This window comes from Schistocerca nitens, chromosome 5, assembly GCF_023898315.1.
Source record: "Schistocerca nitens isolate TAMUIC-IGC-003100 chromosome 5, iqSchNite1.1, whole genome shotgun sequence".
NCBI classification, from domain to species: Eukaryota; Metazoa; Arthropoda; class Insecta; order Orthoptera; family Acrididae; genus Schistocerca; species Schistocerca nitens.
Genome location: NC_064618.1, coordinates 720,702,445 through 720,717,497, shown reverse-complemented (window position 1 = coordinate 720,717,497; position 15,053 = coordinate 720,702,445). Strand labels below are relative to the sequence as shown.

The 15,053-nt window shown below is 40.7% G+C and overlaps 1 protein-coding gene across 3 annotated transcripts in view; it reads right to left on the bottom strand.

Annotated features, from left to right (window-relative positions):
- LOC126259185 (protein TANC2) overlaps positions 1-15,053 on the bottom strand; it is a 565,490-nt gene that overhangs the window by 3,508 nt on the left and 546,929 nt on the right. For all 3 annotated transcript variants that reach the window (XM_049955764.1, XM_049955766.1, XM_049955765.1), the window contains 2 exons: positions 3,217-3,412; positions 2,935-3,035 (listed from right to left, as the gene is read on the bottom strand). In XM_049955764.1, the coding sequence (XP_049811721.1) occupies positions 2,935-3,035; positions 3,217-3,412 (297 nt within the window). The remainder of the gene's footprint in view (positions 1-2,934; positions 3,036-3,216; positions 3,413-15,053) is intronic.

The window sequence follows — 15,053 nt, the reverse complement described above, 5'->3', positions numbered from 1 at the left end:
GTTTGTCCTTAGGATAATTTAGGTTAAGTAGTGTGTAATCTTAGGGACTGATGACCATAGCAGTTAAGTGCCATAAGATTTCACACACATTTGAACATTTTCTTCTGTTAGACCACTCAACATCCACACCTTTTTATTGCTTCACCATGCGACTTGAAGCTTACTGACATCTATGTTTCAGAAACAATGCAGTTTTCCCACCTTACCAATCACCAGTGGCTTCCCTGTTTCACTTAACATGATTCCACACAGAGTACAGTCTTTCCTTACACATTTTTCTGCCAGTGCACTTTTAACTTCGAATTCCTAGATTTTGAAGGCACCAGGCAATAAAACAGTTGTGCTTCATTGACACTGAACACACATTTCAGGTCATCATTCACAATTAGGTTGTACAATATTGTCTTACATTCTGTTGCTACACTTTCCTGCACACCCTTAGCTTCCCCATACATTTCATTCTGCATGATGTTGCAGCCAGCTTTGAAAATATCCAGCCATCATGTGGATGCCTCTCAAACTCCATATTTCCAAGCTCTTCAGTGACTTTCAGAGCCTCACTCTGTAACATGGATCCAGACAAAAGGAAGTTTTTTGCCCACACACTTACAAACCATTCCCACACTATCTCATTAATTTCTTTATTTCCCATCTTCTTTGACTTCCTTTTATTTTCTGATTCCCTTTCATCCATTCATCTTGTATCTTATAGTTGCTTATTAAAGTATTGTAAATTTGTGTTTTAATGTGTTTGAAACAAAACATTATTTCACACAGAGAGTTTGTTTTTCTCGCTCACCTGAATTACCTTAATCTTTTCATTTAGTGTTAGTGAGCCGTTCTTTTTATTTGACATCATTTTCTCACTTAATGTTCTACTAGTCAACTGAAACCGGCAGAAAATAATGCAGGTAGTGCATTTCTTTGGAATTCTTGACCTTGCTGTGTAAACCACTGCTTAACGGAACAACATCCACCTCTTTCACTGAGCACAGCAGTGTGTTCATAGGTGCACAAGAATGTTTCAGGACAAACCTGCTCACATCAATAATAATGGAAAATGAGAAATGCTGACTAACAGAGTGCCCATGAATGAACTATTTCCTTTGAAGTACTGACACTGAGCATAATTGTTCATTGTTGCACAGAGCAACATGGTTTGATGTCCAGTCCTGCATCACTGTGTTGCGCCGAACCTCTTTTCTTGGTTTTTTGCTGCTTAATAGCATTGTCATAGCTGTACAATCTTTGTTTTAAAAGTAGTATCGTCATAGGGTCATGAATAACTAATGTATACTGTAGTACTGTATAAGCTCTATTCTGCATTATACAATGCATTATTAATCTGCACTCTGTTTCTGCATTAGGCACGTTCCACTTTACACAAAAAATAGCAGATAAAAGTGTATTGAATGTTTTAGCACTGAAATACTTCTACGGTTTGGATAGTTCTATGAATTATACATGGTCTGTTTTGATCAAATTGTACCACACTAAATAATTTTTCATTACAGTATTTTCACTGGACATTGCAACTAAAGCTGACACAAAAAAACAAATGCTTCAATTTGCAGAACTGACCATAGAGTGTACTGCTTTTTAATCGTAACTTTTACAAGGTGTACAACTTTGCTTCCGCCGTTTGCTGATAGGTGGCGACAACAGTAAGAAGCTGTCGAAAGAAACAGATCACAGACATCAGGCAGTTAGCTTGGACCTCAGTCAGCACAACCTCATTCAAACATTAGTCGATTTGTGTATGCATCATAAAGTTGTTCTTGATTGAAAATGTCAGTTTACAAGCCAAATCCTCGTCATCTGCAGGAGGTGTTACTGTTTTGTTTCAATATGAAGAAAACAGCAGCCAAGTCTCATCGAATGCTCTCAAGTACGTATGGTAAGGACGCTGTTAGTGAAAGAACATGTCATGAGTGGTTTCAATGCTTCAAGAATGGTGATTTTAATGTTGTAGACCGGCATAGTGGTGGAAGAGAGAATGTTTTCGAAGATGCAGAATTGGAGACATTGCTGAGTGGAGCCTTGCGTCAAACTCAAGAAGAATTGGCACAATTAGTGGGAGTGACACAGCAAGCCATTTCAAAATGTGTCAAGGCTATTGGCACGATTCAGAAAGAAGTAACTTGGGGTTCTGTGTGAGCTGAAACCAAGATACATTGAACGGCGTTTGTGTGTTTGTGAACAGTTACTTCAGAGGCAAAAACGGAAGGGATTTCTGCAATGCATTGTGACTGGGGACAAAAAATGGGTTCATTACGATAACCCTAAATGCAAAAAATCTTGGGGATATCCCAGTCATGCTTCCACATTAAATATTCATGGATCCAAGATCATGCTCTGCATTTGGTGGGGCCAGCTAGGCATCTTGTACTATGAGGTGTTAAAACCAAGTGAAACAATCACAGGTGCTCGTTATTGAATGCAATAAATGCATTTGAACAGAGCATTAAAAGACAAACGGCCGTAGTACAGCGAGAGGCATGATAAAGTGATTTTGCAGCATGACAACACTTGACCCCACGTTGCAAAAGAGGTCAAAATGTACTTGGAAACGTTAAAATGGGAAGTCCTATTCCATACACCGTATTCTCCAGACATTGCTCCCTCTGACTATCACTTGCTTAGATCAATGGCGCATGGCCTGGCTGACCAACACTTCTGATCTCATGAAGAAGTCACAAATTGGATTGATTCATGAATTGCTTCAAAAGATGAACAATTTTTTCGATGCGGGATTCGTACACTGCCCAAAATATGGGAGAAAGTAGTGGCCAGTGATGGAAAATACTTTGAATGATACATGTGCAACCAATTTGTTTCATTAAAGCCTCAAATGTTGGGAAAAAAACGGTGGAAGCAAAGTTGTACACCTTGTATATTCATTTACATATTTACAAAATGTAGTTTCCTGTTTACCTCAGTTCTATTCTGGCTTTGGCTCTGGCATAAAATGCTTCAAATGAGTCAGGTTTCATCTTCAAAACTTGGTTGGCTAGTTCTACTGCTTCAGTATTTTCCTAAAAATAAAATAAAAGTGACATTACGTTACAAAAACAAATGCTTAAAGCAGAAATGAAAATAGTTTGTATTCACAAGTTACAGTAAAATGTTTAGGGACAGAGAAAGGTACAAATTTTTTATTGATTGCAGTACACAAACTATGAAAAAAATGTTTATGCTATAAAGTGTTGAACTTACATTCATTTTTCTTTTGCATCGTGACAGGTTGAGTAGAAAGTTTATCCGTAACTGTTCAAATGTGGCCATATGTTCTCCTAAATCCTCTGTGGGGAATTTCTTCAGTGCGTAATGATACCTATGAGCAGCTTCTTTCAAACGGTTCTTTCTATAAAGGACATTGCCATCTTCCAGCAATTTGTTCAACAAGATCAGCCTGAAAAAGAATAAGAATTATTATGTAACAGTAGAAATCTACACAAGTTTTATATCCATATCATTTACCCGACGCATTACTTATTTAAAAACAAGTGCATATGCTAAACGTCATACATTAAACTTTTGTAAATTGTGCTTTTAATGCTACATTAATAAAATTTTCATGTGACTACCAGATTCTTCAAAAGTCATCCTGTTTAATGCAATGTTCAACTTACAGGAGATGCAAGATAGATACAAAGCTAATACACATATTTTGCTTTGCCTTATCCAGAAGAGACAAGTGATGGTTAATAACTTCATCAGTGTGTGCCCGTTACTGTGAGTTCACATGTGGTTCACAATTCGGAATAACTTGTATTGCACAGCAACAAAACTATTCATTCAGCAGGTAATGAACATTTCAAATGGATGATTGATAAGGAAAAGGATAAATAAAAAGCAGGAGGTACAAGTGTTGATGGCAATTAACATTTGTTCCAAACCAGGGATCACAAGTGACACAAAGTATAGTAAAAGAAATGAAATAACAATAGGCAAAAGGTCAAGATTAAAATTTCATTGCCTTTTCTGATAGACTTTTCTTCCAATACATACATTTTACCTGTTATTTTTTCTAACCCTTCATTGTGAAAGAGGTACTGATTAAAAGTTTTGAAAGCTAAAAATTCTCATATTTGCATCAATATATTTTGTATGCTTGTGCCACTCTAGGTAATTCTGTTAACTGTTGGTAAGCAGGCACTTCTCTTGTCTGTCTACATCGACATCCATACCCTACAACCACTTTAAAGAACATGGCAGAGGGTAATAACCATTGTACCACAGATTAGGGTTTCTTCCTGTATTACTTGCACATAAAGCATGGGAAGAATTTCTGTTTAAATTCCTCTGTGTCTGTCTTATTAGTCTATTTTGTCTTTGCTATACTACAGAAGTTACAGGGCCACAGAATTTTCCCAGCTTCCTCACTTAATATTGATTCTTGAAATTTGATAAGTAGGCTTTCACTGGGTAGCTAACATCCATTTTCAAGTCTGTGCTACATCAGTTTACTTCTAAATTTGCTGATGGCTCTCCATCCAAGAGAAAATGTTTCATCTTCCCTATAAAGAAATCCTGAATGCAGTCACTAACTTCATTTGGTGCCTAATATGAACATAGTTTTATTAATAACCACTGTTGTGCCACTGAGTCAAATGCTTTTCAGAAGTCAAAAAATGCTGCATCCATCTGATTGTCTTGATCCATGACTTCCAAGATGTCATGCAAAAAAAGCATGAGTTAAGTTTCACACGACTTATGTTTCTAGAATCCATGCCCACTAGCATTACATTTGCTCAGAATACATTTTAAGATTTTGCACCAGATGGATGTCAATGACACTGCACAGTAGTTTTATGGATCTTTTTGCTAAAACTCTTGAAGACAGGCTGCATTTTCTTTCAACTTTTGGGTATAGTTTTTTTTTTGTTTGTTTGAGGAATCTGTCATGGTTAATATGATGGAGGGCTAACTCATCCCCTTTTTAAGGGGAGGAGGACTAAATCCTCTCAAAATTATATACAGAAAGTGAAGAGGTTCCATCAGCCTATGCAGCTTGGTTCAGTTTTTTACAATTCAAGCACTTTCTCAGTGTCAATAGTTCTAATATCTACACTGGAGTGCTGAAGAAACTGGTATAGGCATGCATATTCAAATACAGGGATATGTAAACAGGCAGAATACGGCACAGTGGTCAGAAATGCTTGTATAAGACAAGTGTCTGACGCAGTTGTTAGATCGGTTACGGCTGCTAAATGGCAGGTTATCAAGATTTAAGTGAGTTTTAACATGGTGTTATAGTCGGCGCATGAGCGATGGGACCCTCTGGTTTGGAGCCGAGTGGAAGGCTTAAACCAGAGGCTCAGACGATTCTGCGGAGATCTGGGGTGCAAATTTCTCGACCTCCGCTATCAGGTGGAGAAATGTAGGGTCCCCCTGAATAGGTCAGGCGTGCACTACACGCCGGAAGTGGCTACAAGGGTAGCGGAGTACATGTGGAGTGCACATGGGGGTTTTTTAGGTTAGAGAATTCCCTCCCTAGGCCCGACAAGAGGCCTCCTGAGACGCGGCAAGGTAGGAGTAGGCAAAATGCAACAGGTAATAACAATATTAATGTGGTAATAGTAAACTGCAGGAGCGTCTATAGGAAGGTCCCAGAACTGCTCTCATTAATAAACGGTCACAATGCCCATATAGTAGTAGGGACAGAAAGTTGGCTGAAACCAGACGTAAACAGTAAAGAAATCCTAAACTCAGATTGGAATGTATACCGCATAGACAGGCTGGATAGTGAAGGGGGAGGTGTGTTTATAGCGATAAGAAGTGTAATAGTATCGAAGGAAATTGACGGAGATCCAAAATGTGAAATGATTATTTTTGGGTGAAGGTCACGGTTAAAGCAGGCTCAGACATGGTAATTGGATGTCTTTATAGGCCCCCTGGCTCAGCAGCTGTTGTGGCTGAGCACCTGAAGGATAATTTGGAAAATATTTCGAGTAGATTTCCCCACCATATTATAATTCTGCGTGGAGATTTTAATTTGCCGGATATAGACAGGGAGACTCAAACGTTGATAACAGGTGGCAGGGACAAAGAAACCAGTGAAATTTTTTTAAGTGCTTTATCTGAAAACTACCTTGAGCAGTTAAACAGAGAACTGACTCGTGGCGATAACATATTAGACCTTCTGGTGACAAACAGACCCAAACTATTTGAAACAGTTAACGCAGAACAGGGAATCAGCGATCATAAAGCGGTTACGGCATCGATGATTTCAGCCGTAAATAAAAATATTAAAAAGGGTAGGAAGATTTTTCTGTTTAGCAAAAGTGACAAAAAGCAGATTACAGAGTACCTGACGGCTCAACACAAATGTTTTGTCTCAAGTACAGATAGTGTTGAGGATCAGTGGACAAAGTTCAAAACCATCGTACAATATGCGTTAGATGAGTATGTGCCAGGCAAGATCGTAAGAGATGGAAAAGAGCCACCATGGTACAACAACCGAGTTATAAAACTGCTGCGGAAGCAAAGGGAACTTCACAGCAAACATAAACATAGCCAAAGCCTTGCAGACAAACAAAAATTACGCGAAGCGAAATGTAGTGTGAGGAGGGCTATGCGAGAGGTGTTCAATGAATTCGAAAGTAAAGTTCTATGTACTGACTTGGCAGAAAATCCTAAGAAATTCTGGTCTTTAGCCAAAGCGGTAGGTGGATCAAAACAAAATGTCCAGACACTCTGTGACCAAAATGGTACTGAAACAGAGGATGACAGACTAAAGGCCAAAATACTAAATGTCTTTTTCCAAAGCTGTTTCACAGAGGAAGACTGCACTGTAGTTCCTTCTCTAGATTGTCACACAGATGACAAAATGGTAGATATCAAAATAGACGACAGAGGGATAGAGAAACAATTGAAATCGCTCAAAAGAGGAAAGGCCGCTGGACCTGATGGGATACCAGTTCTATTTTACACAGAGTACACGAAGGAACTTGCCCCCCTTCTTGCAGCGGTGTACCGTAGGTCTCTAGAAAAGCGTAGCGTTCCAAAGGATTGGAAAACGGCACAGGTCATCCTCGTTTTCAAGAAGGGACGTCGAACAGATGTGCAGAACTATAGACCTATATCTCTAACGTCGATCAGTTGTAGAATTTTGGAACACATATTATGTTCGAGTATAATGACTTTCCTGGAGACTAGAAATCTACTCTGTAGGAATCAGCATGGGTTTCGAAAAAGACGGTCGTGTGAAACCCAGCGCGCGCTATTCGTCCACGAGACTCAGAGGGCCATAGACACGGGTTCACAGGTAGATGCCGTGTTTCTTGACTTCCGCAAGGTGTTCGATACAGTTCCCCACAGTCGTTTAATGAACAAAGTAAGAGCATATGGACTATCAGACCAATTGTGTGATTGGATTGAGGAGTTCCTAGATAACAGAACGCAGCATGTCATTCTCAATGGAGAGAAGTCTTCCGAAGTAAGAGTGATTTCAGGTGTGCCACAGGGGAGTGTCATGGGACCGTTGCTGTTCACAATATACATAAATGACCTGGTGGATGACATTGGAAGTTCACTGAGGCTGTTTGCAGATGATGCTGTGGTGTATCGAGAGGTTGTAACAATGGAAAATTGTACTGAAATGCAGGAGGATCTGCAGCGAATTGACGCATGGTGCAGGGAATGGCAATTGAATCTCAATGTAGACAAGTGTAATGTGCTGTGAATACATAGAAAGAAAGATCCCTTATCATTTAGCTACAAAATAGCAGGTCAGCAACTGGAAGCAGTTAATTCCATAAATTATCTGGGAGTACGCATTAGGAGTGATTTAAAATGGAATGATCATATAAAGTTGATTGTTGGTAAAGCAGATGCCAGACTGAGATTCATTGGAAGAATCCTAAGGAAATGCAATCCGAAAACAAAGGAAATAGGTTACAGTACACTTGTTCGCCCACTGCTTGAATACTGCTCAGCGGTGTGGGATCCGTACCAGATAGGGTTGATAGAAGAGATAGAGAAGATCCAACGGAGAGCAGCGCGCTTCATTACAGGATCATTTAGTAATCGCGAAAGCGTTATGGAGATGATAGATAAACTCCAGTGGAAGACTCTGCAGGAGAGACGCTCAGTAGCTCAGTACGGGCTTTTGTTAAAGTTTCGAGAATGTACCTTCACCGAAGAGTCCAGCAGTATATTGCTCCCTCCTACATATATCTCGCGAAGAGACCATGAGGATAAAATCAGAGAGATTAGAGCCCATACAGAAGCATACAGACAATCCTTCTTTCCATGAACAATACGAGACTGGAATAGAAGGGAGAACCAATAGAGGTACTCAGGGTACCCTCTGCCACACACCGTCAGGTGGCTTGCGGAGTATGGATGTAGATGTAGATGTAGATGTAGAAGAGGATTATATAAGCATCATATTAATTGTGTTGAATCGTATTGTGTACAATAAACCAAATAATAAAATCATTTTCACAGATGTGATAAAGTGCAGAAGTCAAAGAGTAAATAGCTTTTTCAAAGAGTAATTATTGTTCCATATTTGGTGTTATATTCTTAAAATCAGTACATATGTTGTACTACATACTTTCTAAGGTAGTCTATGTTCTTCCTCAATGTTCAAGCTATCTCCATTCCAAATTTTATCAAAATCTTTTCAGACAGAGTTCCTTTCATATTTACAATATTAGTATGGACAGAAAGATAGATCAAACATATGGAAGATCGTATAAGCATTGTATTCATTATGTTAAATTGTACTGTGTAAAACATAACAATCAATAAAAGCCCTACCACAAGTATGATAAAGTTCAAAAGTCAAAGAATGAATAGCTTTTGCAAAGAGTAAATAATATCTGTAATTCGCATAATATTCACAAATGAATATATCTTTTACTACACACTTTCTTAAGTAGCCTATTTCCACAGTAAATTTCATCCACATCAGTTCAACAGTTTAGTGGTGACAAGATGACAGACAAACACACTTTCATATTAATAAAACTTTAAATTATGATATCTTTTTTTCCGTGACCCAATTTTGATGAAATAGTCTATGCATTGTCCCAACCTACGCTCAAGTCGCCCGTGAAAACCTCATGAAATTTATCTAATAGTTTTGGACATTAGTGTTTTCAGGCAGACAGACAAAATGGTTTTACAGTTTCATCATTACTATAGATCACTTTCTCAAAGTGGGGTCCACGGACCACTGGGGGTGTGGTAACTAGCCAGGGGGTCTGTGATGCCTAAAACTTGAAATGTGCGGTAAGAAAATGTAATTCACAGCTGTTATGCAAGACGTATTTTTTCAGCTACTAAAAAGAAAGCATTTAGAAACTACACCTAAGTTTGTAAATTTAAATGTTTCCCTACTTTACTAAATTTCTGCCCTGAAGCTGGTCAACCGTTATATAGGACTACTTCAAGCAAGAGAAATTCTTTCTCTGTTGGGGCATTTTTTACAGGTTGGAAGACAGGCCTAAAGGCTAGAGTAAAACCTTTAGTATCAGGGATAGTGTACTCATTGCTTCATATATAGAGAAGCTTTAGCAGTGAGAAAAATGCCTTTGGATTTGAAATGTGTTCTGGATGAAGTTACAATACTTGTTAATTTCCTCACATCATTGTCTCTAAACACCTGTCTTTTCACAGTTTTATGTGAAGAAATTGGCAGTGAACAGACTCAACTTTCTTACATAACAAACTGCACTGTTTGTCAGAAGGGAAAGTTCTCTGTCACTTCCTTGAGCAGCATAATGAAGTGTGCTTGTTTCTTTTGGACAAGCAACATTGTTTTTCAAGCAAGAAATTGTTTGACTTTGACTGATAATGTAAAGCGGCCTGTCGAGGGTGGATATTTTCTTCTTTCTCAACAAATTTAACTTACACAATAATAATGATTCATCATTTCTGGTGCTCAGGGACTTCACTGATACTCCAGGTGAGAAATTTTCTGCTGAAGTGCAGAGCACTTGTAAGAGACTTGATATAATTAGCTGTAAGTTTTAGAGAATATCTCCCTAGTCCACAACCTGGTAATTGTTAGGTTGAAGACCCTTTCACTAATGGTGAAATCTCTCTGAAACAGGACAAGAACAGCTATTTGAACTATCCTGCAATATTTCATGGAAAAATGTTTTCAAGGAAAATGAACTTTGTAGCTTTTGGTTGCATGTGCATTGAGAGTATTAAAATTTGTGTAAAGAGGCATTGCAACATTTGATGCCTTCCTCTACCACTTAGTTACTTGACCAGTCCTTTACCACTATTTGCAGTATTAAAACCTTAAAAGCAAAATTGTCTTAATGTGGAATCAGACCTAATATTGACGTGACAAAACTTATTCCAGATTTTACTGGAACTGTGGAAAAACACAAAGAATTTCATTCTTCACATTAGTGACTCCCACATTGTACAGCGTTGTTTATCAAGTGGATTTCTTAAAAAAAGTAAGACACTGATTTTCAGTTACTGTAATTATTGTATGGTATTACTGCATTTTCTGTATTACTATATTGTCACAGTATTAACTTACTGTATTTTCTATTGAAATTTTGTTCACTCGACAACAATCACATATCTTTAGAATAAATTACTTATCACATTATTTTTCTATATATATTTGTCAGTAGCAATTCTAATTAACAATTTTTTTTAATACCATGTGAACTTTCAGACTGCATTGCAAGGGGGTCCGTAGATCACTTTCCGAATAAGCAGGGGGTCAGTGTTATTGGGAAGTATGAGAACCACTGTTACAGATGTCAGTGATAAACTGCCCTCTTGTCTCACTGCCTGATTCACAGCTATCATATCTGAAATTCTCGCATCTGTTCCAATCATTATTTTAGTGTCTGTGTACACATCTTTCAGGATGTTTATGATGTGTTTAAGATAACCTAGTTTCTCTAGTATGCTCCACTGTATTTGCCTATTTACACAACTGAGGCATTTACAAAATCTATAAACGCTTTATGCATTTTTATATTAAATTCATACCTTTTTCTGTGAATTGTTTTATAATGAGTACACGAATTGTGCATTATCTTCCCTTCCTCAAACCATTCTGTTCTTCTAAAAGGAGAATCATTCTAGCATATATCTTACATGCTGTCTCTATCAAATTTTTTATCCCTCTCTATTTATAACAGTTATTCAGTTCTCTCTCTCTCTTTTTTTTAAAAAAGGAGGGATGACTGTACTTCACAATGTGCTTGGTATATGCTTATTCGTCCAGCACACATTAAACAGACAAAGCATTTTTAATTTCAGTGAAGTACCACCATGTTTTATGAGCTCAGCATTTAGCCCATTCTTCCTGGTCACCTTCCTATTTTTCATTCTTGCCACAACTTCATCAACTTCTTTATATGTCAAAAGATCACATTCACATTTGTGACATTCTCTACTGATGCTCCTGTTTTTCAATGTACCATAATCTCTTATAATATATTTCCCTATATTTTTCAGTTATTGACTTTATATTGGCTGTATCCTTGTCTGTCTTATTAAGACGTTTCATTATTTTATATGCTAGTGTTTGCCTGCTGTGTACCCATCCTCAACATTACTAACAAACCTAGTGCTTAATCTTTAGCTTAACTTACAACTCTTTTTGCTATCAAACTGCCTATTGGCTTTAGCTTAACTTACAACTCTTTTTGCTATCAAACTGCCTATTGGCTTCTGTGTCGGGTTCTTCGGCCGACGTTCATCTAATGATTTTTCTGACGTTTCGCCAGCACGAGTGGCTGGCATTGTCAAAGCTTCACCCTCCATTGCCGGTGGTGAACTGGAGCCGAGCTCGCGGGCGCAGACTATATGTACCTGGCGCGCCAACGTCCGAGGGCTTCTCTGCGGTCATTTCCGGTGCGGTTCTCCTCTTGCTACCTGCGACGGTCGTTCGCTGCAGTACGGGAAGCCAGGATCCGTTGACCTTAAGGCTTTCCTCTTTCTTGTTCAAACTGTTCGCGTGTTTTTGTATTTCTACAGCTTCTCTGAACAAGCGCGTGTGATAGTGGTTCTCTACAGCCAGAACTTCCGTGTCGGCGAATTTTATTACGTGGTCGGTCTCATTCAGTGCGTGTTCTGCCACGGCCGATTTCTCCACCTGCCCCAACCTGCAATGTCGCTTATGCTCCTTGATCCTGGTGTTAATGGATCGTCCAGTCATCCCGACATAAACTTTTCCGCATGTGCATGGTATGCGGTATATTCCCGACATTGAAAGTGGGTCTCTTTTCTCCTTCGCCGATCTAAGACACTCTTTGATCTTCCTTGTCGGTTTGAAGATCGTCTTTACGCCATGTTTGCGCAATATACGGCCGATTCTGTCCGTCACTCTGGGAATGTATGGCAGAAAGGCCGTACCCGACATTTCTTTTTCTGGTTCCTTACTTCGCCGAGTGTTTGGCTCAGTTACACTTCTAATATAATTTGTGGAGTACCCATTGCTCCTCAGGACTGTTTCCAGGTGTTGCATTTCTCGTTTGAGGTGTTGCGGCTCACATACTCGTCCTGCTCTCGTTACGAGCGTACTAATCATGCCCCTTTTCTGGCTCGGGTGGTGGTTTGACAGTTTGTGCAGGTATCGGTCCGTGTGAGTCGGTTTTCGATACACGCTGTGTCCCAGGTTTTCGCCGTCCCTTGTGACCAGCACATCTAGAAATGGCAGTTTCTTGTCCTTTTCTACTTCCATGGTAAATGTTATGTTGGCATGGAGGCTGTTCAAGTGTCTTAGGAAGTCACCGAGCTGTTCTTCACCATGGCTCCACACCACGAAAGTATCATCGACGTACCTGTACCACACCTTAGGTTTGCAAGTGGCCGAGTCCAGTGCCTGTGCTTCGAATTGTTCCATGAAGAAGTTGGCCACCACTGGACTGAGAGGACTACCCATGGCGACGCCTTCCAGCTGTTCGTAGAAGTCGCCATTCCACGTGAAATAGCTCGTGGTGAGACATGCATGGAAGAGCTTTCTGATGTCTAGCGGGAAAATGGAACCGATGTGCTCCAGAGCGTCACTGAGTGGCACTTTCGTAAATAACGAAACAACATCAAAGCTGACCAGGATGTCGTTTGGTGCAAGTTTCAGTTTCTTCAGCTTCTCAATGAAATGTCCTGAGTCCTTAATGTATGTGTCGGTCTTCCCCACGTGTGGTTGGAGCAGAGAGGCCAAGTGTTTTGCCAGCTTATATGTCGGTGATCCAGGAGCGCTAACGATCGGTCTCAGTGGAACGTTGTTCTTATGGATCTTGGGTAATCCATACAGCCGAGGTGGTAGGGCTTCTGTGTTGCGCAGGTTTCTCTGTATGTCCGCCGGCAGAGAAGACGCCTTGATCAATCGATTCGTATTCCGTGTGATACGTTGCGTCGGATCTGCGCTTAGTTTTCGGTACGTCGTCGGATCTAATAGGTCTCGGATCTTTTGCTCATAATCTTCGGTCTTCATTACGACGGTCGCATTCCCCTTATCGGCAGGCAGTACCAATATACTCATGTCGGCGTTGAGATTCTTAATGGCTTGTACCTCTTCTTTCTTCAGGTTGCAAGCTGGCGGTTTTGCTCGGCGCAGTATCCTGGCTGTTTCCGTGCGTATTTCCTCTGCCCTTTCACAAGGAAGGGCACGAATGGCTGCTTCGGTGTTGGCAATGATGTCCTCCATAGGTATGGTTCTCGGGATGATAGCGAAATTCCCTCCTTTTTGAAGAACAGACACTTCCGCTTCGGTCAATTGTCGTTCAGTGAGGTTGACCACTGTGTGTGACATGTCGGGAGTCGCCTTGTCGGTCTGCTTCCGGCATCTTTCAAACTTTTTCTTCTGTCGCTCGGTGCAGCGCTCGAGTTCGTTCTGCATGCTCCTGTGAGTGATGCTGTCGATCTTGTCCCAGTCGTCTCGATGCATTCTGCTACTTAGTTGATAGAAAATGTCCAGAAGTTCCTGATCCGTTCTTGCCAAGTCTCTCCGTGTTGTATGTATTCGCTCACGAAGAAAAGCTCGTTCCATTCTGTCGTAGATACGATGTGCTTGGGCGGTGGTGAATAGGCGCTTGCATCTCAAGAACTTCGGTGTAGCACATTCATCTCGGCACCGTGACAGAAAGGCGAGAGAGGACATCAGTCGCGCTTTCTTCTTCCGTCGTTGGTCAAGGCGTCGGTACAATCTGCAAATCTCCTCCCCGTAGAGGCGTAATACAAAATTGATGAGGCTTTCGTGGCCACTTGTTGACAAACTGCCTATTGGCTTCTGTGTCGGGTTCTTCGGCCGACGTTCATCTAATGATTTTTCTGACGTTTCGCCAGCACGAGTGGCTGGCATTGTCAAAGCTTCACCCTCCATTGCCGGTGGTGAACTGGAGCCGAGCTCGTGGGCGCAGACTATATGTACCTGGCGCGCCAACGTCCGAGGGCTTCTCTGCGGTCATTTCCGGTGCGGTTCTCCTCTTGCTACCTGCGACGGTCGTTCGCTGCAGTACGGGAAGCCAGGATCCGTTGACCTTAAGGCTTTCCTCTTTCTTGTTCAAACTGTTCGCGTGTTTTTGTATTTCTACAGCTTCTCTGAACAAGCGCGTGTGATAGTGGTTCTCTACAGCCAGAACTTCCGTGTCGGCGAATTTTATTACGTGGTCGGTCTCATTCAGTGCGTGTTCTGCCACGGCCGATTTCTCCACCTGCCCCAACCTGCAATGTCGCTTATGCTCCTTGATCCTGGTGTTAATGGATCGTCCAGTCATCCCGACATAAACTTTTCCGCATGTGCATGGTATGCGGTATATTCCCGACATTGAAAGTGGGTCTCTTTTCTCCTTCGCCGATCTAAGACACTCTTTGATCTTCCTTGTCGGTTTGAAGATCGTCTTTACGCCATGTTTGCGCAAGGAGGGAATTTCGCTATCATCCCGAGAACCATACCTATGGAGGACATCATTGCCAACACCGAAGCAGCCATTCGTGCCCTTCCTTGTGAAAGGGCAGAGGAAATACGCACGGAAACAGCCAGGATACTGCGCCGAGCAAAACCGCCAGCTTGCAACCTGAAGAAAGAAGAGGTACAAGCCATTAAGAATCTCAACGCC